Source organism: Dendrobates tinctorius, unplaced genomic scaffold, assembly GCF_039654945.1.
Source record: "Dendrobates tinctorius isolate UK_male_01 unplaced genomic scaffold, ASM3965494v1 ptg000019l, whole genome shotgun sequence".
NCBI classification, from domain to species: Eukaryota; Metazoa; Chordata; class Amphibia; order Anura; family Dendrobatidae; genus Dendrobates; species Dendrobates tinctorius.
Genome location: NW_027361687.1, coordinates 32,180,222 through 32,201,828, shown reverse-complemented (window position 1 = coordinate 32,201,828; position 21,607 = coordinate 32,180,222). Strand labels below are relative to the sequence as shown.

Genomic DNA, 21,607 nt, shown 5'->3' with positions numbered 1-21,607 from the left:
CAGTTTCATATATCTAATAACTGATGGACTCAGTTATATTTCTGGATTCAAATGAGGTTTATTGTACTAACAGAAAATATGCAATCTGCATTTAAACAAAATTTGACCGATGCAAAAGTATGGGCACCCTTATCATTTTCTTGATTTGAACACTCCTAACTACTTTTTACTGACTTCCTGAAGCACTAAATTGGTTTTGTAACCTCATTGAGCTTTGAACTTCATAGCCAGGTGTATCAAATCATGAGAAAAGGTATTTAAAGTGGCCACTTGCAAGTAGTTCTCCTATTTGATTCTCCTATGAAGAGTGGCATCATGGGCTCCTCAAAACAACTCTCAAATGATCTGAAAACAAAGATTATTCAACATAGCTTTTCAGGGGAAGGATACAAAAAGTTGTCTCAGAGATTTAACCTGTCAGTTTCCACTGTGAGGAACATAGTAAGGAAATGGAAGAACACAGGTACAGTTCTTGTTAAGCCCAGAAGTGGCAGGCCAAGAAAAATATCAGAAAGGCAGAGAAGAAGAATGGTGAGAACAGTCAAGGACAATCCACAGACCACCTCCAAAGACCTGCAGCATCATCTTGCTGCAGATGGTGTCACTGTGCATCGGTCAACAATACAGCGCATGCATAACGCCTTTTTGTATGACCAAACAACTCAATCTTTGTTTCATCAGTCCACAGGACCTTCTTCCAAAATGTAACTGGCTTGTCCAAATGTGCTTTTGCATACCTCAGGCGACTCTGTTTGTGGCGTGCTTGCAGAAACGGCTTCTTTCGCATCACTCTCCCATACAGCTTCTCCTTGTGCAAAGTGCGCTGTATTGTTGACCGATGCACAGTGACACCATCTGCAGCAAGATGATGCTGCAAGTCTTTGGAGGTGGTCTGTGGATTGTCCTTGACTGTTCTCACCATTCTTCTTCTCTGTCTTTCTGATATTTTTCTTGGCCTGCCACTTCTGGGCTTAACAAGAACTGTACCTGTGTTCTTCCATATCCTTACTATGTTCCTCACAGTGGAAACTGACAGGTTAAATCTCTGAGACAACTTTTTGTATCCTTCCCCTGAAAAGCTATGTTGAATAATCTTTGTTTTCAGATCATTTGAGAGTTGTTTTGAGGAGCCTATGATGCCACTCTTCATAGGAGAATCAAATAGGAGAACTACTTGCAAGTGGCCACTTTAAATACCTTTTCTCATGATTTGATACACCTGGCTATGAAGTTCAAAGCTCAATGAGGTTACAAAACCAATTTAGTGCTTCAGGAAGTCAGTAAAAAGTAGTTAGGAGTGTTCAAATCAAGAAAATGATAAGGGTGCCCATACTTTTGCACCGGTCAAATTTTGTTTAAATGCAGATTGCACATTTTCTGTTAGTACAATAAACCTCATTTGAATCCAGAAATATAACTGAGTCCATCAGTTATTAGATATATGAAACTGAAATACATGTTGCAAAAACCAAAATTGTTATAAAGAAAAAAGGTTAACATTAATAGGGGTGCCCAAACTTTTACATATGACTGTACCCTTGGCCGGGCACCTCGGCGTCAGTCGCACCAGGCATCGTCTGGCACAAAACTTCTTTTGGCCGGGGGTAACCTATGATGTTCGTCAGTACTGCCAGACCTGTGACAGTTGCCAGCGCATTGGTAAGAGGGGAGATCACTGCAAGGCCAAACTACACCCCCTCCCCATTGTGGAGGAGCCATTTAGCCGAGTAGTGGTCGATCTGATAGGGCCGTTAGCCAAACCCAGTCTGTCAGGGAAAAAGTATATATTGACAGTGGTAGATTATGCCTCACGGTATCCAGAGGCGGTTGCATTACCTAACATACTGGCAGAGACAGTGGCGGCTGCTCTGCTCCAGGTTTTCTCACGGGTTGGATTTCCCCGGGAGGTTATTTCGGACCAGGGTACCCAGTTTACAGCAGAGGTGACCAACCAACTGTGGAAGCTGTGCGGCGTAAAGTCCATTAGAAGCGCCCCATACCAACCGCAAACCAATGGGTTGTGTGAAAGTTTTAACGAAACATTAAAACAACTCATTGGGGCTTTTACCAGGACCTACAGGGACTGGGAGAAATTCTTGCCACACCTCCTGTTTGCCTATCGGGAGGTACCCCAAGAACCCAGGGGGTTCTCCTCGTTTGAACTGTTATACGGGAGGCGGGTAAGGGGACCCCTAGACTTAGTGCGAGAACACTGGGAAGGGGAGGGAACCATAGAAGGGATACCTATTGTGCCCTATGTGCTGGAATTCCAGGACCGCCTACAGGAACTGACTTAGACTGTACGTGGGAACATGCAGGCAGCCCAGCGGCACCAGCGCGTATGGTACGATCGGAGGGCCAGAGAACGGACCTTTGAGATAGGAGAGAAGGTCCTGGTGTTAGAACCAACTAGGCAGAACAAGTTCAAGGCTGCATGGCAGGGGCCCTACCAGGTAGTGGGGAAAATAGCCAACACCACCTACAATTTCGCCGATTGTGACGACCCCAGGGTTATCTGCATGTTCCACGTGAATATGCTGAAGCCCTACCGGGAGTGCCCTGAATAGGTAGTGGCCATCTGTGCACCTGAAACAGAGGATTTAGCAGTACTCCCCTTGCCTGATGTCTTAGGGGAGAGGACTCAGTCTAAAACATGGGACCAGGTACACTTGGGAGAAAACCTAGGGCCCCGGGAGACAGCAGGTGGAGGCGTTGTTGAGGCAGCAACAGATGATGTTTTCAGAGGGGTACACCCGCCTGGAACAGCACAAGGTTGAGACCCAGGATCAGACCCCCCTGAGACAACCCCCCTTCCGCGTCCCTGAGTCTGTACGAGAAGGGATGTGGCAAGAGATGTTGCGTTTAGGGGTCATTGAAGAGTCAGATAGTCCCTGGGCATCCCCCGTAGTGTTAGTGCCCAAGAAGGATGGTGGGTCGCCCTCCCAGGGCTGTGGGGTACTCGGTACCGGGCCGGTATCAGCAGGATGTGTCACAGCAGCGGTGACCCGGACCGTGGCCCTGGGCGCCCAAGTAATAGGAAGTTGTGAATGATGGAATGTAGTTAAATGAATAGTTCGTGACGCCACCTGTGGTGTTCGGCAAGGGAGGTGTTAAGCCGACGCTGCAGACAGATCCTCTGGGACAGATGGTGTGGTGCAGCAAGGATGGTATAGCCCTCCACAGACAGGGCTGTTGTCCCAGGGCAGTGTAGATGTGGAGACACTTAGATGGTGTAGTGTCCGGCGCAGAGGATGTAGCAGTGCCAGGCGGATAGACGCAGGAAGGGAGGACACCAGGGCATGTAGTTCCAAAGCTTTACTCACAGTCTGTAGTGCCCGCTTCTGTGCCGTGTACTCCGGGTCAGGGACTCAGTCAACCTCCAGGCAAGATGGAATGCTCCCTTCCACACTCCGCCAACTTATGTGCCTTTCCTGAACGTCTCCTCTATAGCGCCTTAAGTGTGAAGATCTCCTAGTACTGTGTTACACTGGAGTTCCTCCTGACAGATGTTTCCAAGAACTCTACTTGCACGGCAGACAGTTGTAGCCTGCTTCGGGGACTCTCTACTCCTAAGTCCCGGCTCTCTATCCGTGTTGCTGTTGTGCCCTCAAGTCTTAGATGGGAGTAGTGCATTTACAGCCCACTACTCCACCAGTGTCTGCTGCAGAACCATTAGTGTCCATACAACCTCGGGGACCGGGCCCCGGCCTTGCGCTTAGAACTTCTAGGCAGGGTTCTTCCTCTAACCCACGTCCTCTATGTTCCCTTTTACTCCTACGTTCCGTACTTGTCTTTTCCCTTCTATGGAAGCTCAGGCTTCAGTTCAATGTCTTTCTCCTTCTTTCCTTTCCCGTGCCAGCCGGCTCAGATCACTGAGGCAGCTGCAGCACTCCTTCCTCCATCCCTCTTCCAGGGATCCCCACTCCTCCTGAGTGGCTTCCTCTCTCACTGACCTCCTGTCAGATTGACCTGTAATCCTAAACCATCCCTCTCAATATATATATTCTGAACTGCACCCACCTCCCAGCACGTCTAGTGTTCCAAGCAGGGAACCACCAAACGTGCTCTTCTTCTCTCTAAGCAAGGAGCCGCAATGTGGTTGTGCTGAACTACTCTACTGTGTGGGGTACGAGTGTTGGAGCGTGGTCAGGAGACCCCAACTTACCTGGATGGTGGGGCACCACACCTTAGAAGGTGCCGTACCTTTGTGGCGACTGAGCCTCAGGGGCGCCACAATGGAACTACCCAGTTTTGTGTAGACTATCGCAAGCTAAATGAGAAAACGGTGACAGATGCGTATCCCATGCCGCGTGTGGATGAGTTGTTAGACCGGCTGGCGGGGGCAAGGTATTTGACCACCATCGATCTATGCAAAGGCTATTGGCAGATCCCCCTAAGTCCTGTCGCTATTCCCAAGTCTGCATTTGTCACCACGTTCGGCTTATTCCAGTTTTGAGTTATGCCATTCGGGATGAAGAATGCCCCTGCGACCTTCCAGAGACTGGCTGACCGGCTTCTGGATGGTCTCCAGGACTATGCTTGTGCCTACCTGGATGACATCGCCATCTACAGCGCGACATGGGATGAGCATCTAAATCACCTAGAGACCGTATTGGACAGGATCCACAAGGCCGGAATCACCTTGAACCCCAACAAGTGTCATGTGGGCAAAGCAGAGGTTCAGTATTTAGGACATTGGGTGGGAAACAGCGACCAGAACCAGCCAAGATTGAGGCCATAGCCAAATGGCCCACCCCACACACTAAAACCCAGGTCATGGCGTTTATAGGGACAGCAGGGTATTATAGGAAATTTGTCCCCAATTACAGCAGTGTAGCCAAGCACCTCACTGATCTGACCCGTAAGAACCTCCCCCGCCAGGTAACCTGGACCCCCGAGTGTGAGGAAGCCTTCTGCCAGCTAAAGGACGCCCTCACAAATACCCCGGTATTGGCCGCACCCGATCCAACTAAACGTTTCCTGGTTCACACAGATGCTTCTATGTTTGGATTGGGGGCAGTGCTGAGCTAAGTCGGGCCGGACGGTCAAGACCACCCGGTAGCTTACCTGAGTCAGAAACTATTGCCCCGCGAAGTTAGCTATGCGGACATCGAGAAGGAATGCCTGGCAGTAGTATGGGCACTCAAGAAGTTACAACCATATTTGTATGGAGGACAGTTTTCCCTCCTAACAGACCATAATCACCTAGTGTGGCTTAATCGGGTCTCTGGAGACAACGCCAGATTACTGCGGTGGAGTTTAGCCCTACAATCTCTAGACTTCACCATCCACTTCAGACCTGGCAAACAAAGATAATGCTGATGGACTAAGTCCACAAACGGAACTTGTACCAACCGCATAGACTTCGGTCATCCCAAAGCCGATCCGTTAAGGATCAGACTGTGTATGCCAATCGTGTTGCTGAAAAGGGGGAGCCGTGTTACAGAACCCCCCAGCACACCGAATAGATGTATGCCCTTAATGCAACCGACCGGCTGCGACCCCCTGGGCAGAGGTATACAAGATATCCCACTTCTGCTCTTCCCCCACCTTTGTAAATCCCACGGCTATTGTAATGTATGTCTGGCATCTTAATTGGAGCCTGTTATCTACTGGCACGACAGACTGTCCTGCCCTCTGTATGTATGCATATTGAGACCATTGAGTAAAATGTTGTCATACTGGAAATACATGGCGTAGGAGTGTCTTTTATATGTTCCCATGTTACAAAGCCTTTCCAGTCAGCACCCTTCATTCAGAACCGAGGAAAGGAAGAGTGGACCTCCTGAAACACGGGGTGGTAATGTAAGAGGTATTACAGCCCAGAAGACCCCGTTACAAGTATTATTCTGTAAATATACAATGCACAGTACCACTTCTCCTGTCCTTTATACTGGGCGCAATTCTCAGTATCTGTATTATTCTGTATATATACACTGCACAGTACCACTTCTCCTGTCCTGTATACTGGGTGTAATTCAAAGTATCTGTATTATTCTGTATAAATACACTGCACAGTATCACTTCTCCTGTCCTGTATACTGGGTGTAATTCAAAGTATCTGTATTATTCTGTATAAATACACTGCACAGTATCACTTCTCCTATCCTGTATACTAGGTGTAATTCTCAGTATCTGTATTATTCTGTATATATACTCTGCACAGTACCACTACTCCTGGCCTGTATACTGGGTGTAATCCTCAGTATCTGTATTATTCTGTATATATGCACTGCACAGTACCACTGCTCCTGTCCTGTATACTGTGTGTTATTCTCAGTATCTGTATTATTCTGTATATATACACTGCACAGTGCCACTCCTCCTGTCATGTACACTGGGTGTAATTCTCAGTATCTGTAATATTCTGTATATATACACTGCACATGACCAATGCTCCTGTTCTGTATACTGGATGTAATTCTCAGTATCTGAATTTATTCTTTATATTTACACTGCACAGTACCACTTCTCATGTCCCGTATACTGGATATAATTGTCAATATCTGTATATATACACTGCACAGTACGACTTATCCTGCACTGTAAACTGGGTGTAATTCTCAGTATCTGTATTATTCTGTATATATACACTGCACAGTACCACTTCTCCTGTCCTGTATACTGGGTGTAATTCTCAGTATCTGTATTAGTATACAGGACATACAGAATGAGTGTAATTCTCAGTATCTGTATTATTCTGTATATATACATTGCACAGCGCTACTTCTCCTGTCCTGTATACTGGGTGTAATTCTCAGTATCTGTATTATTCTGTATATATACACTGCACAGTACCACTTCTCCTGTCCTATATACTGGGTGTAATTTTCAGTATCTGTATTATTCTGCATATATACACTGCACAGTACCACTTCTCCTATCCTGTATACTGGGTGTAATTCTCAGGATCTGTATTATTCTGTATATATACTGCACAGGACCACTTCTCCTGTCCTGTATACTGGGTGTAATTCCCAGTATCTGTATTATTCTGTATATATACACTTCACAGTACCACTTCTCCTGTCCTGTATACTGGGTGTAATTCTCAGTATCTGTATTATTCTGTATACACTGCACAGTACCACTTGTCCTGTCCTGTATACTGGGTGTAATTCTCAGCACCTGTATTATCCTGTATATATACACTGCACAGTACCACTTCTCCTGTCCCGTATACTGGGTGTAATTCTCAGTATTTGTATTATTCTGTATATATACACTGCACAGTATCACTTCTCCTGTCCTGTATACTGGGTGTAATTCTCAGGATCTGTATTATTCTGTATATATACACTGCACAGTACCACTTCTCCTGTGCCTGTATATATACTGCACAGGACCACTTCTCCTGTCCTGTATACTGGGTGTAATTCTCAGTATCTGTATATATACTGCACAGTACCACTTCTCCTCTCCTGTATACTGGGTGTAATTCTCAGTATCTGTATTATTCTGTATATACACACTGCACAGTACCACTTCTCCTGTCCTGTATACTGGGTGTAATTCTCAGGATCTGTATTATTCTGTATATATACACTGCACAGTACCACTTCTCCTGTCCTGTATACTGGGTGCAATTCTCACTATCTGTATTATTCTGTATATATACTGCACAGGACCACTTCTCCTGTCCTGTATACTGGGTGTAATTCTCAGTATCTGTATATATACTGCACAGTACCACTTCTCCTGTCCTGTATACTGGGTGTAATTCTCAGTATCTGTATTATTCTGTATATATACACTGCACTGTACCACTTCTCCTGTCCTGTATACTGGGTGTAATTCTCAGTATCTGTATTATTCTGTATATATACACTGCACAGTACCACTTCTCCTGTCCTGTATACTGGGTGTAATTCTCAGTATCTGTATTATTCTGTATATATACACTGCACAGTACCACTTCTCCTGTCCTGTACACTGGGTGTAATCCTCAGTATCTGTATTATTCTGTATGTATAATAATAATAATCTTTATTTATATAGCGCCAACATATTCCGCAGCGCTTTACAGTTTAACAGTTTCAAAACACAAGTCATAAGTAACAACGCTAACAATACAATAATTAAAGCAAAATAAGACGAAATAAGACGACCCTGCTTGTGAGAGCGTACAATCTACAATGAGGTGAGGGAGATACAGAGTACAGGTGTGTATTTACAATGGTGTATTTACAATGAAGGTCCAGCCATCTTGCAGGAGTGAAGGATGGATGGAGATAGTGAATGGGCTACGCACGCACACTTACACAGAGAATGACTTTGATTAGTGAATGTGATAGGCCGCTCTGAACAGGTGTGTTTTGAGGGAGCGCCTAAAACTATGCAAATTGTGGATAGTCCTGATTTCTTGGGGTAGAGCATTCCAGAGGATAGGAGCAGCACGGGAGAAGTCTTGGAGTCGGGAGTGGTAGGTACGGATTAGTGCAGAGGTTAGTCGAAAGTCGTTTGCAGAGCGCAGCGATCGGCTAGGCCGATAGACAGAAATGAGAGAAGAGATGTAAGGGGGTGCCGCACTGTGGAGAGCTTTGTGGGTGAGAACAAGTACTTTGAATTGGATCCTATAATGAATGGGCAGCCAATGTAAGGACTGGCGAAGAGCGGACGCGTCCGAGTACCGATTACCCAGATGGACGATCCTGGCTGCTGCATTGAGTATGGACTGGAGAGGGGATAGTCGAGTGACGGGGAGGCCAATTAATAGAGCGTTGCAGTAATCCAGGCGAGAGTGGATCAATGCAACAGTGAGGGTTTTTGTTGTTTCCATAGTGAGAAAAGGGCGGATTCTAGAGATGTTCTTTAGGTGTAAGCGGCAAGAGCGGGCAAGGGATTGTATATGGGATGTAAAGGAGAGATTGGTGTCAAACATAACACCCAGACAGCGCACCTGCTGCCGGGGCGTTATTGTGGTACCACCCACGGAGAAGGAAATGTCAGATTTAGGGAGGTTAGTAGACGGCGGGAGCAGAAGAAGTTCAGTTTTGGAGAGGTTGAGTTTCAGATAGAGAGCGAACATGATATTGGAGACTGCGGACAGACAGTCACTGGCGTTCTGTAGTACAGCGGGGGTAAGGTCGGGGGAAGACGTGTATAGTTGTGTGTCATCAGCATAAAGATGGTACTGAAAGCCAAATCTGCTGATGGTCTGTCCAATTGGGGCCGTGTAGAGAGAGAAAACAAGGGGGCCAAGGACTGAGCCCTGAGGTATCCCGACAGCAAGAGGAAGAGGAGATGACGTGGAGCCAGAGAACAAAACACTGAAGGAGCGGTCAGAGAGATAGGAAGAGAACCAGGAGAGTGCAGTGTCCTTAATGCCTAGTGACTGGAGCCTAGAGAGTAGGAGATGATGGTCAACAGTATCGAAAGCTGCAGATAGGTCAAGAAGAATGAGCAGAGAGTGGTCACCGTTACGTTTTGCTGTCAGAAGGTCATTGGTCACTTTGATGAGTGCAGTTTCAGTCGAATGTAGGGGGCGGAAGCCGGACTGTGAAGGGTCTAGAAGGGAGTGAATGGAGAGGTAACGGGTAAGGCGGGAGTAAACTAGGCGTTCCAAAAGTTTAGAGATGAAGGGGAGATTGGAGACTGGTCTGTAGTTGTTTGTGCAGGATGGGTCGAGAGCAGGTTTCTTTAGTAGTGGAGTAACGATGGCGTGTTTGAAGGAGGATGGGAAAATGCCCGAGGAGAGGGAGAGATTAAAGATTGTAGTTAGGTGGGTTGTTGACGACTGGAGAGAGAGACTGGAGGAGATGTGAGGGAATGGGGTCGGTAGTGCATGTAGTCGGACGAGAAGAAGAGAGGAGTCTGGAGACTTCTTCTATGTATACACTGCACAGTACCACTTCTCCTGTCCTGTTTACTGGATGTAATTCTCAGTATCTGTATTATTCTGTATATATACACTGCACAGTACCACTTCTCCTGTCCTGTATACTGGGTGTAATTCTCAGTATCTGTATTATTCTGTATATATACACTGCACAGTACCACTTCTCCTGTCCTGTATACTGGATGTAATTCTCAGTATCTGTATTATTCTGTATATATACACTGCACAGTACCACTTCTCCTGTCCTGTATACTGGGTGTAATTCTCAGTATCTGTATTATTCTGTATATATACACTGCACAGTACCACTTCTCCTGTCCTGTATACTGGGTGTAATTCTCACTATCTGTATTATGCCGGGGTCACACTAACCGACGCAAAATACAATTGGTAGTTTACATGCGTAATACGGATGAATGACCCCTAAATCGTGCTCCGTATGTCATCCGTAAGCAAGGTGTGGTCGCGTATTTTGCGCATGTAAGCATCCATATGGAATCCTTATGCTGAGATTTTATCGCTGGCTTGCAAAATGGACATATAATGGAGCCCTATGACAGGGTTTCTAACAGAAATGAAAGAATAGATATAGACACATAGAATGCATATATATATATATATATATATATATATATATATATATATATACACACATACATACATACATGTCATTGAGACACATATCTAATATATAAAGCTCAAAGTGTGTATGTATGTGTGTGTGTTTGTATGTCCGGGATAGGCATCCGCACCGTCGCACCTACAGCCACAAAATTTGGCACAGTCACACATCTGGACCCCGAGAGCGTCCTAAGCTATGTTGTGAGGCGAAATTTTAACCCTGCGCGTTCCAATTCACCAAACAATTTTGCCCGTCTACATAATGGGGAAAAAGTGTGTGCGCGTCAAAACCCGCCCCTCATTATGTCATAATGCCCCTATCTACATAATGGGGAAACAGTGTGTGCGTATCAAGCCCCACCCCTCATTATGATGTCACAATGGTTGCCATGGCGACGCTGATGTCATCAAGCCCCGCCGCTCATTATGATGTCATAATGGTTGACTATGGGATGGAGGATGTGTGACGGGTATATGGGCACTGGACTGTGGGATGGAGGATATGTATGACGGGTATATGGGCACGGGCCTATGGGATGGTGGATGTGTATATGGGCACGGGACTATGGGATGGAGGATGTGTGATTGGTATATGGGCACTGGATTATGGGATGGAGGATATGTATGACGGGTATATGGGCACGGAACTATGGGATGGCGGATATGTATGACGGGTATATGGGCACGGGACTATGGGATGGAGGATATGTATGATGGGCATATGGGCACTGGACTATGGGATGGCGGATATGTATGTTGGGTATATGGGCACGGGACTATGGGATGGAGGATATGTATGATGGGTATATGGGCACTGGACTATGGGATGGAGAATATGTATGATGGGTATATGGGCACTGGACTATGGGATGGAGGATATGTATGATGGGTATATGGGCACTGGACTATGGGATGGCGAATATGTATGATGGGTATATGGGCACGGGACTATGGTATGGAGGACATGTATGATGGGTATGGGACTATGAGATGAAGGATGTGTGATGGGTATATGGGCACTCGACTATGGGATGGCGAATATGTATGATGGGTATATGGGCATGGGACTATGGGATGGAGAATATGTATGATGGGTATATGGGCACGGGCCTACGGGATGGTGTATATGTATGATGGGTATATGGGCACGGGAGGATAATTATAATTTGTTATAACTAACCAGTTAGTTACTATGCCCGGGCAGCGCCGGGCTCTTCAGTTAGTATATTTATATTTCTCAGAGTTCTACTTAGCAGAATAGCCGCTAATTCAATTGCTGGCTTCTATCAAATCATTCCCCAACCCGACATGAAATGACACATGGTTTATATTCAGTAAACCATTTCATTTCATGTATTTTGATATGTCCCTGACTAATAATTAGATGAGGGTTTGTGTGAAAAATTTGGGAGGTGTAGTTATTTTAAGGGGTTAATTCGTTGTAAAAAAAAAAATGCGTGGGCTTACGCTGTAATTTGTCAACCAGAGAGGCTAAGCAGGTGAATGAGGGCAGATTTTAATAGCCGTGAAAGGGACCATTGTTTTTGACCCCCCCCGGCTACAAAAATCTTCCCCCAGACACCCCAGAAATGGCGCATCAATAAGATGTGCCAATTCTGGCACTTATCCTCTCTATTCCCATTGCCCTGTAGCGGTGGTGAAAGGGTTAATATAACAAAGGGTTAATGTCACCATTCGTCGATTGTAAGGTGACATTAAACTATTAATAACGGAGAGGTGTCAATAAGACACCGATCCACTATTAACCCTATACTAAGAAAGGGTTAAAAACCACACACAGACATTAATTAAAAAGTCATTTAACCCCTTAAGCCCCAAGGGTGGTTTGCACATTTATGACCGGCCAATTTTTACAATTCTGACCACTGTCCCTTTATGAAGTACTAACTCTGAAACGCTTCCATGGATCCCGGTGATTCTGACATTGTTTTCTCGTGACATATTGTCCTTCATGTTAGTGGTAAAATTTCATTTAAATAACTTGCGTTTATTTGTGAAAAAATGGAAATTCGGCGAAAAGTTCGCAATTTTCCAACTTTGAATTTTTATGCTCTTAAATCACAGAGATACGGCACACAAAAAACTTAATAAGTAACATTTCCCACATGTTTACTTTACATCAGCACAATTTTGGAACCAAATTTGTTTTTTGTTAGGAAGTTATAAGGGTTAAAAATTGACCAGCGATTTCTCATTTTTGCAGCACCATTTTATTTTTATGGACCACATCACATTTGAAGCCACTTTGAGGGGTCTATATGATAGAAAATACCCAAAAGTGACACCAGTCTAAAAACTGCACCCCTCAAGGTGCTCAAAACCACATTCAAGAAGTTTATTAACCCTTTAGATGCGTCACAGGAATTTTTTGAATATTTAAAAAAAATGAACATTTAACTTTTTTTCACAAAAAAAATACTTCAGGTTCAATTTTTTTTATTTTACCAAGGGTAACAGGAGAAATTGGACTGCAAAATTTATTGTGACCCCATTTTGGAAATTAGACCCCCCAAGGAACTTATCTAGATATGTGGTGAGAACTTTGAACCCACAAGGGCTTCACAGAAGTTTATAACGTGCAGCGGTACAATTAAAAAAATCATATTTTTTCCACAAAAATGATCTTTTCACCCCCAATTTTTATTTACCCAAGGGTAACAGGACCCTAAAAGTTATTGTGAAATTTGTCCTGAGTACGCTGATACCCCATATGTGGGGGTAAACCACTATTTGGGCGCATGGCAGAACTCGGAAGGGAAGCAGCGCCATTTGACGCTTTTGGCTGGAATTGAGATTGGACACTCCCCGCAGCCTCTGTGACGTCAGCGGGAGTCCCCAGCTGATCTGTGAATGAATTAATAACCGTGGGAAAAAAGTCAGAAACTTTCCCACAGTAATTAGATCATCTACAGGCAGCCATTGAGGCTGCGCAGAGCTGAATCAATTCATTTAGTAGTAGTTTACAGTGGGGCTGGTCGCTTTAGCACTGGTCCTCATTGTAAACTATTTAATCCCTTCTGATGGATTGCAGTGTAGGACATGACTGAACGGCGGAGAGGTAAGGATATTGGTGTTTTTTTATGTTTTTTTCTGCAGGTCATGGTTTTTTGTGGGATTACAAGACTAATAAAAATTTGTCAAAAACTTGGGGTATTTATTTCATTAAATGACTTAATTAATGTGTGTGTGGTTTTTAACCCTTTCTTAGTATAGGGTTAATAGTGGATCGGTGTCTTATTGACACCTCTCCATTATTGATCGGCTTAATGTCACCTTACAATCGAATGGTGACATTAACCCTTTGTTATATTAACCCATTCGCCACTGCTACAGGGCAATGGGAATAGAGATAAGTGCCAGAATTGGCGCATCTTATAGATGCGCCGTGTCTGGGGGCAGATTTTTGTAGCGGGGGGGGGCCAAAAACAATGGTCCCTTTCACGGCTATTAAAATCTGCCCTCACTCACCTGCTTAACCTGTCTGGTTGACAAATTACAGCGTAAGCCCACGCATTTTTTGACAACGAATTAACCCCTTAAAATAACTACACCTCCCAAATTTTGCACACAAACCCTCATCTAATTATTAGTCAGGGACATATAAAAAAAAAACATGAAATGAAATGGTTTACTGAATGTAAACCATGTGTCATTTCATGTCGGCTTGGGGAATGATTTGATAGAAGCCGGCAATTGAATTAGAGGCTATTCTGCTATGAAGAACTCTGTGAAATATAAATATATATATATATGTTTGTCACAATGACATGTATATATATATATGTATTCTATGTGTATATATCTATTCTTTCGTTTCTTTATGAAACCTGTCAGTGTGAGTTTAATGTATAGAGCACTGAATTGCCGGCTTTTATAAGACACCGGGTGCGTATTTCTCGCAAGTCACGTGTGTTCCGTGTGTAATGCGTATTTTTAGCGTACCCATAGACTTTCATTGGCGTACTATGGCCGTAGTACGCTGACAATCGCAGCATGCTGCGATTGGCACGGACCGTAGAATACGGGCGAGAATTATACGGCTGTTGGGAGCAAACCCATAGATAATCATTTGTCCGTGTGTAATGAGTGCTTTTAACGCCTCTTACTCGTCCGTATTCCTCTCTAGTGTGACCCCGGCCTTATTCTGTATATATACACTGCACAGTACCACTTCTCCTGTCCTATATACTGGGTGTAATTCTCAGTATCTGTATTATTCTGTATATACACACTGCACAGTACCACTTCTCCTGTCCTGTATACTGGGTGTAATTCTCAGTATCTGTATTATTCTGTATATATACTGCACAGTACCACTTCTCCTGTCCTGTATACTGGGTGTAATTCTCAGTATCTGTATTATTCTGTATATATATACTGCACAGTACTTCTCCTGTCCTGTATACTGGGTGTAATTCTCAGTATCTGTATTATTCTGTATATATACACTGCACTGTACCACTACTCCTGTCCTGTATACTGGGTGTAATTCTCAGTATCTGTATTCTGTATATATACACTGCACTGTACCACTTCTCCTGTCCTGTATACTAGGTGTACTTCTCAGTATCTGTATTATTCTGTATATACACACTGCACAGTACCACTTCTCCTGTCCTGTATACTGGGTGTAATTCTCAGTATCTGTATTATTCTGTATATATACACTGCACAGTACCACTTCTCCTGTCCTGTATACTGGGTGTAATTCTCAGTACCTGTATTATTCTGTATATATATACTGCACAGTACCACTACTCCTGTCCTGTATACTGGGTGTAATTCTCAGTATCTGTATAATTCTGTATATATACACTGCACAGTGCCACTTCTCCTGTCCTGTATACTGGGTGTAATTCTCAGTATCTGTATTATTCTGTATATATACACTGCACAGTACCACTTCTCCTGTCCTGTATACTGGGTGTAATTCTCAGTATCTGTATTATTCTGTATATATATACTGCACAGTACCACTACTCCTGTCCTGTATACTGGGTGTAATTCTCAGTACCTGTATTATTCTGTATATATATACTGCACAGTACCACTACTCCTGTCCTGTATACTGGGTGTAATTCTCAGTATCTGTATAATTCTGTATATATACACTGCACAGTACCACTACTCCTGTCCTGTATACTGGGTGTAATTCTCAGTATCTGTATTATTCTGTATATATACACTGCACAGTACCACTTCTCCTGTCCTGTATACTGGGTGTAATTCTCAGTATCTGTATTATTCTGTATAAACACTGCACATTACCACTTCTCCTGTCCTGTATACTGGGTGTAATTCTCAGTACCTGTATTATTCTATATATACACTGCACAGTACCACTTCTCCTGTCCTGTATACTGGGTGTAATCCTCAGTAGTTGTATTATTCTGTATATGTACACTGCACAATACATAGCGCTGTGGAGTAGGAGTCGGTATAAAATGGACAGACACAAAAAAATATAGTAAATCTAGTACAGTAGTACAATGCAGGATGTGCTGTAAATGTTTTCATATTAATTAAAGAAAATTGTTAAGTGTCCTATAAATGTCTGTTCTGTTCCTTATCTACAGATCTCGGCTTTTAGCGGAGATTAATCTCTTGCTGCATTTTATGTACATGATCAGTAGTGACCCGTGATGGGGAGTAGCAAAATTTGAGGAGTAAGAATCTTTTTTTGGCTTACTGACTCCACAGCCCCGACAGTACCTCTTTGTTTCTTGGTCAGGAAAGTGGCATTTTCCATCACTCATTAACCGTGTGACTCTTGTGATGTCTTAATATTTAGCACTTGGTGGTAATCAGGGACATTTCCATCTAACTTTGGCAGGAACCTAAGGATTGTTTGGCGGAGGTGACAGATCGTGGAGGAGGCGCGGTAGGATGATACAGAACACGTCTAGGTTTCAGCACTGTTCGGTTTTAAGCCTGATCATCTCTTTCTTCCCCAACGAGAATGCAGCGGTGCATAGGTAGACCCCCTGACCGAGTACATCTGCAAAGAGGACATTGTATAGGCGATTGCAGGGTTCAACCACCAGACATTAATGGTCTGGATGGACTGACCTCATAATTCCATAAACCTTTTATCCCCTTGGCCGACATGGCTTTTTTCTGTTTTTTTTTTGCAGATTTGTTTATTCCTCCACTTCTTCCAGGAAAATTATGGAAAAGAAAACAAAAAAAGTGCATTTCCACATTTGTTTCTTGGGTTTAATTTTCACAGTGTTGACTAAGCAGTGGAAGCGAACAGGTCTCCACCATGCTGGCGATGCCAAAAGTCACTTGTTTGCCCTTTTTCATGACCTTTTCCAGTGTTCGGTTGGTGGAACCTTGTTGGGGCTTAATGTGGGGTGGAGTGCAAGGGCCCTATAGATGTGTACAGCATCAGGCACTGGTTGCTAAAGGCTTCCTATTGGGGGGGGGGTCTGCACATTTGCCAGGATCGAAGGTGCATGGATCCAGTTCAATGAGGAATTTAGTGTTAACTCTGAGTAAATTTTTGGTGGTGGATAAACATTCTTGGCCAACCTCTTATGCTCCCAGGGCCATGCTACTGTCCACAGATACTTCCCTCCAGAGGAGGCGTGGCTGCTCACCCAGTTCCCTTTCTTCTATTACAGTTTATGGGAAATGCAAATATGTAGTTTTTATAACCACGCTGCAAGCCTGACGGGACCATAGCACACTCCCAGAACTAGGACCCTCACCTACTCATATTACAGAGAAGTGACCAAGTTTTCTGGTGGTCCTCAGACATGGCGAGTACCAAGTCCAGTTATGTGGATCGCAATACATAATCCTGTAGCAGCAGCTGTCTGACTGTGCACTGAGTGGCAGCAGTAAGGTGAGGGAGTAACATGTAATTTCGGGGGTCAGATTATTACACGCACAATGCACTTCCTGCTCGCAGAGTGCAGTCATCTGCATCATGAAACAGCGACATGAGGAACACAACCCCCAACAGATTACTACAAATAACCAGAGCACAGGACGAGTCAGAGCGCTACCTGGTGGCAGAATAGAGTACACCGGCCAAAGTAATCCACAGCCATCAGCACTCAACTCCGTAGCCTGTACTCCAAGTGTCATCATTCTGCAGAGCACTCAGTCCCAGGTAGCAGACATATTTATTCCTCCATTTACCGGTGCCTCTTATATATAAACCCTGTACAATAATCTAATAATAGAAGCGTGACCAGAACACAACACCAAGGGCGGCAACACAGCAAGTTGTTGTCATGTTATCAGCCAAGATGTAAGCGACACTGCAGGGGACGTATCTGTAGAGCAGCCTCAGGCCCCTACAGAGAAGGGCAAGGCTGACTTTATACATTTTTTATATGATCCCCGCACTCCTGCCGCAGCAGGGGTCCCGGACCTCTGACAAGTTACGTTCTCAGTTGGAAAACCATCGCTGCAGGAGGCGGCTCAGAATAGTCTGTGAATCAGAGAGATCAGGCATTGACTGGTGCAGGCCCAGGGTCACATCTACAGAAAGAGAGGAGAGTGTCAAGTATAGCGGACAGAAGACGCACGGCCCCTTACTGTCCCTAGAGGATGGAGAACTTACCTATAGGCGAATCGACGCCTGTTACCGTCACCGTGGTAGTGGCGTTACCTTCGCTGTCCTGCACCGTTCTCCTCTCCTCCACCGTCTGCAGCAGAAGACAGTGTGACCACAGAGCCACTGATAATGGTGGCTACACGAGCAGATACAACAGACAACCGCCAGACTCACCCCATCAGGTTTCATCACTCTGGAGACCGAGACGCTGCGGAAATACGATGAAGGTGGTGATTGTTCATCCGGCCTCAGGATAGAATCTAGCCCGTGGGAAGAGACCTCCGAGTCCAGGACTGGACGGCAGAACAGATGAGTGATGAGCAAGGGGCAACAGTGATATCACACCTCGCAGTACACCAGCCCTTCACCAGAGGGCGCCAATATATACTGGTATGCAAGTACAAGGACCGAGTTCAGTGGAGAAGTGGTCAGGGAGGAGGGGGACACTTACTTTTATCTTGCTTGGTTTCTCCAGGAGGCAAAGTGACGACACTGTCCTCTCGCTGTGAAGTGACAGAAGACAATGTGACTATGGACCAGAAAGACACGTCCATTAGTGACACAAATGAGTCTCCCCACATACCCATCTAGATGGCCATCTTGGCAGCCCGAGAGAGGGTTGGGGGCCGGGGGCCACAGACAGAGGCGGCTGCTCTCTGGGCAGGTGCGAGTCCGGAAACTTCAACATGAAATCTCGCAATGAACCCCCTGGTGCCCTAAGAGCTGGCTCAGCACCAGGAAGTCCTGAGAGACAGAGAGAGCGAAAGATGAGCACAGATACTCCAGTCACACCCAGAGCCTCACATAACGCAGCCGTCACATCTGGCTACACTACAGTCACACCCAGAGCTGTACATAACGCAGCTGCCACCCCACATTACACTCCAGTCAGACCCACAGCTGTACATAACGCAGCTGTCACCTCAGGGTACACTCCAGTCACACCCAGAGCTGTATATAAGGCAGCTATCACCTCAGATCTCAGATTACACTAGTCACACCCAGAGCTGTACATAACACAGCTATCACCTCTCGTTACACTACAGTCACACCCAGAGCAACACACAACGCAGCCGCCACCCCACTTTACACTCCAGTCACATCCAGAGCTGTACATAACGCAGCCGTCACCTCAGGTTACACTACAGTCACACCTAGAGCTGCACATAACGCAGCCGTCACCTCAGGTTACACTACAGTCACACCTAGAGCTGCACATAACGCAGCCGTCACCTCAGGTTACACTACAGTCACACCTAGAGCTGCACATAACGCAGCCGTCACCTCAGGTTACACTACAGTCACACCCAGAGCTGCACATAACGCAGCTGTCACCTCAGGTTACACTACAGTCACACCCAGAGCTGTACATAACGCAGCCGTCACCTCAGGTTACACTACAGTCACACCCAGAGCTGCACATAACGCAGCTGTCACCTCAGGTTACACTACAGTCACACCCAGCGCTGCACATAACGCAGCTGTCACCTCAGGTTACACTACAGTCACACCCAGAGCTGCACATAACGCAGCTGTCACCTCAGGTTACACTACAGTCACACCCAGAGCTGTACATAACGCAGCCGTCACCTCAGGTTACACTACAGTCACACCCAGAGCTGCACATAACGCAGCTGTCACCTCAGGTTACACTACAGTCACACCCAGAGCTGCACATAACGCAGCTGTCACCTCAGGTTACACTACAGTCACACCCAGAGCTGTACATAACGCAGCCGTCACCTCAGGTTACACTACAGTCACACCCAGAGCTGCACATAACGCAGCTGTCACCTCAGGTTACACTACAGTCACACCCAGCGCTGCACATAACGCAGCTGTCACCTCAGGTTACACTACAGTCACACCCAGAGCTGCACATAACGCAGCTGTCACCTCAGGTTACACTACAGTCACACCCAGAGCTGTACATAACGCAGCCGTCACCTCAGGTTACACTACAGTCACACCCAGAGCTGCACATAACGCAGCTGTCACCTCAGGTTACACTACAGTCACACCCAGAGCTGCACATAACGCAGCTGTCACCTCAGGTTACACTACAGTCACACCCAGAGCTGTACATAACGCAGCCGTCACCTCAGGTTACACTACAGTCACACCCAGAGCTGCACATAACGCAGCTGTCACCTCAGGTTACACTACAGTCACACCCAGAGCTGCACATAACGCAGCTGTCACCTCAGGTTACACTACAGTCACACCCAGAGCTGCACATAACGCAGCTGTCACCTCAGGTTACACTACAGTCACACCCAGAGCTGTACATAACGCAGCCGTCACCTCAGGTTACACTACAGTCACACCCAGAGCTGCACATAACGCAGCTGTCACCTCAGGTTACACTACAGTCACACCCAGAGCTGCACATAACGCAGCTGTCACCTCAGGTTACACTACAGTCACACCCAGAGCTGCACATAACGCAGCTGTCACCTCAGGTTACACTACAGTCACACCCAGAGCTGTACATAACGCAGCCGTCACCTCAGGTTACACTACAGTCACACCCAGAGCTGCACATAACGCAGCTGTCACCTCAGGTTACACTACAGTCACACCCAGAGCTGCATATAGCAGCTGTGACTTACGGGGGACGTCACGAATCATTGACCCGAAATCTGCGAACAGTTCATTAAAGTCTCTGAAAATATCATCAAAGCCGAAGGGGTCTCCAACCGGAGGACGAGAGCGAGAAGACGGCGGCTCCTGACCGAATTCTGGTGAATCGAGGAAGAAGTCATCGTCCTCCTCGTCCTCAATCATCCCCCCAAAGAACGGATCCCTAAAATTAACCGGCATGTGAAAACACGCCCCTAATAATTCGGTATGTTGCACACAGCGCCCACTTCCGAAGGGCTCACCTCATCCCCGGGGGGTGGAAGAACCTCCGGAGCAGCTCGAACACGCTCATGTTCGCGCCTGTGACACGAAAAGCGCTAGCCACCACTTCCGCCAACCACACAAAGCAGAGAAACTACTTCCGCCAGTCTTGAGGTCACTTCCGCTAGGGTACACCCAACCTTGATTCTCACGGATACACTTCCGTAAACACCTCAGCGTCTGAAAGCCAGCAGGATACGTCAAGAACCATACTTCTTCAGTTTGCGCTTTCACCAACACAGGGTATGCAACTATCCTGCTAGGCCCGTCACTACAGCTCCCAGGAGTCGCTGACTTTCCAATACAGATGACCAAGCCGTTGCGGTGTCTGCAGTAATGTGCTGCGTCACACACCTACCCTGGTCTCGCCGCTGTAAGGCCTCTTTCAACTTCCGTTTTTGACAATCAGTCAAGATCCGCCGATTTGGAAAAAAACGGATCCGCCATTTTTCATCCGTGTTTTCCCCATTGACTTTCATTATTGGCGGATCCTGACGGATTGTCATCCGTTGCATCCGTTTTTGTGAGGATCCGCCATAATGTTGCTGTCCGTTAACATCCTCAAAGATTTCCAAACGGAGCTTGCAACGTTTTTTTGGCAGGCGGATCCTCCAGACACTGAATTAACCCCAAATTCTTTCTGGGTGCTGGAC

The 21,607-nt window shown here is 45.8% G+C and overlaps 1 protein-coding gene across 1 annotated transcript; it reads right to left on the bottom strand.

Annotated features, from left to right (window-relative positions):
- Positions 1 to 17,594: 17,594 nt before the first annotated feature.
- Positions 17,595 to 21,092, bottom strand: HAX1 (HCLS1 associated protein X-1). Its single transcript, XM_073566839.1, has 7 exons — positions 20,936 to 21,092; positions 20,663 to 20,856; positions 18,634 to 18,794; positions 18,502 to 18,553; positions 18,225 to 18,343; positions 18,057 to 18,141; positions 17,595 to 17,974 (listed from the first exon to the last, which is right to left on the bottom strand). The coding sequence occupies exons 1-7, from the start codon at positions 20,983 to 20,985 to the stop codon at positions 17,883 to 17,885; spliced, it is 753 nt and encodes a 250-aa protein (XP_073422940.1). The 5' UTR covers positions 20,986 to 21,092; the 3' UTR covers positions 17,595 to 17,882.
- Between the last annotated feature and the right edge of the window lie 515 nt (positions 21,093 to 21,607).

What these genes read in the sequence shown, in the direction of transcription:
- HAX1 (XM_073566839.1), bottom strand. Translation starts at nt 20,985, where the DNA reads ATGAGCGTGTTCGAGCTGCTCCGGAGGTTCTTCCACCCCCCGGGGATG. An exon ending in TTCCACCCCCCGGGGATGAG is followed by an intron (nt 20,857 to 20,935) that starts GTGAGCCCTTCG and finishes GGTTAATTTTAG; the next exon opens with GGATCCGTTCTTTGGGGGGA. An exon ending in AGGCGTCGATTCGCCTATAG is followed by an intron (nt 17,975 to 18,056) that starts GTAAGTTCTCCA and finishes CTCTTTCTGTAG; the next exon opens with ATGTGACCCTGGGCCTGCAC.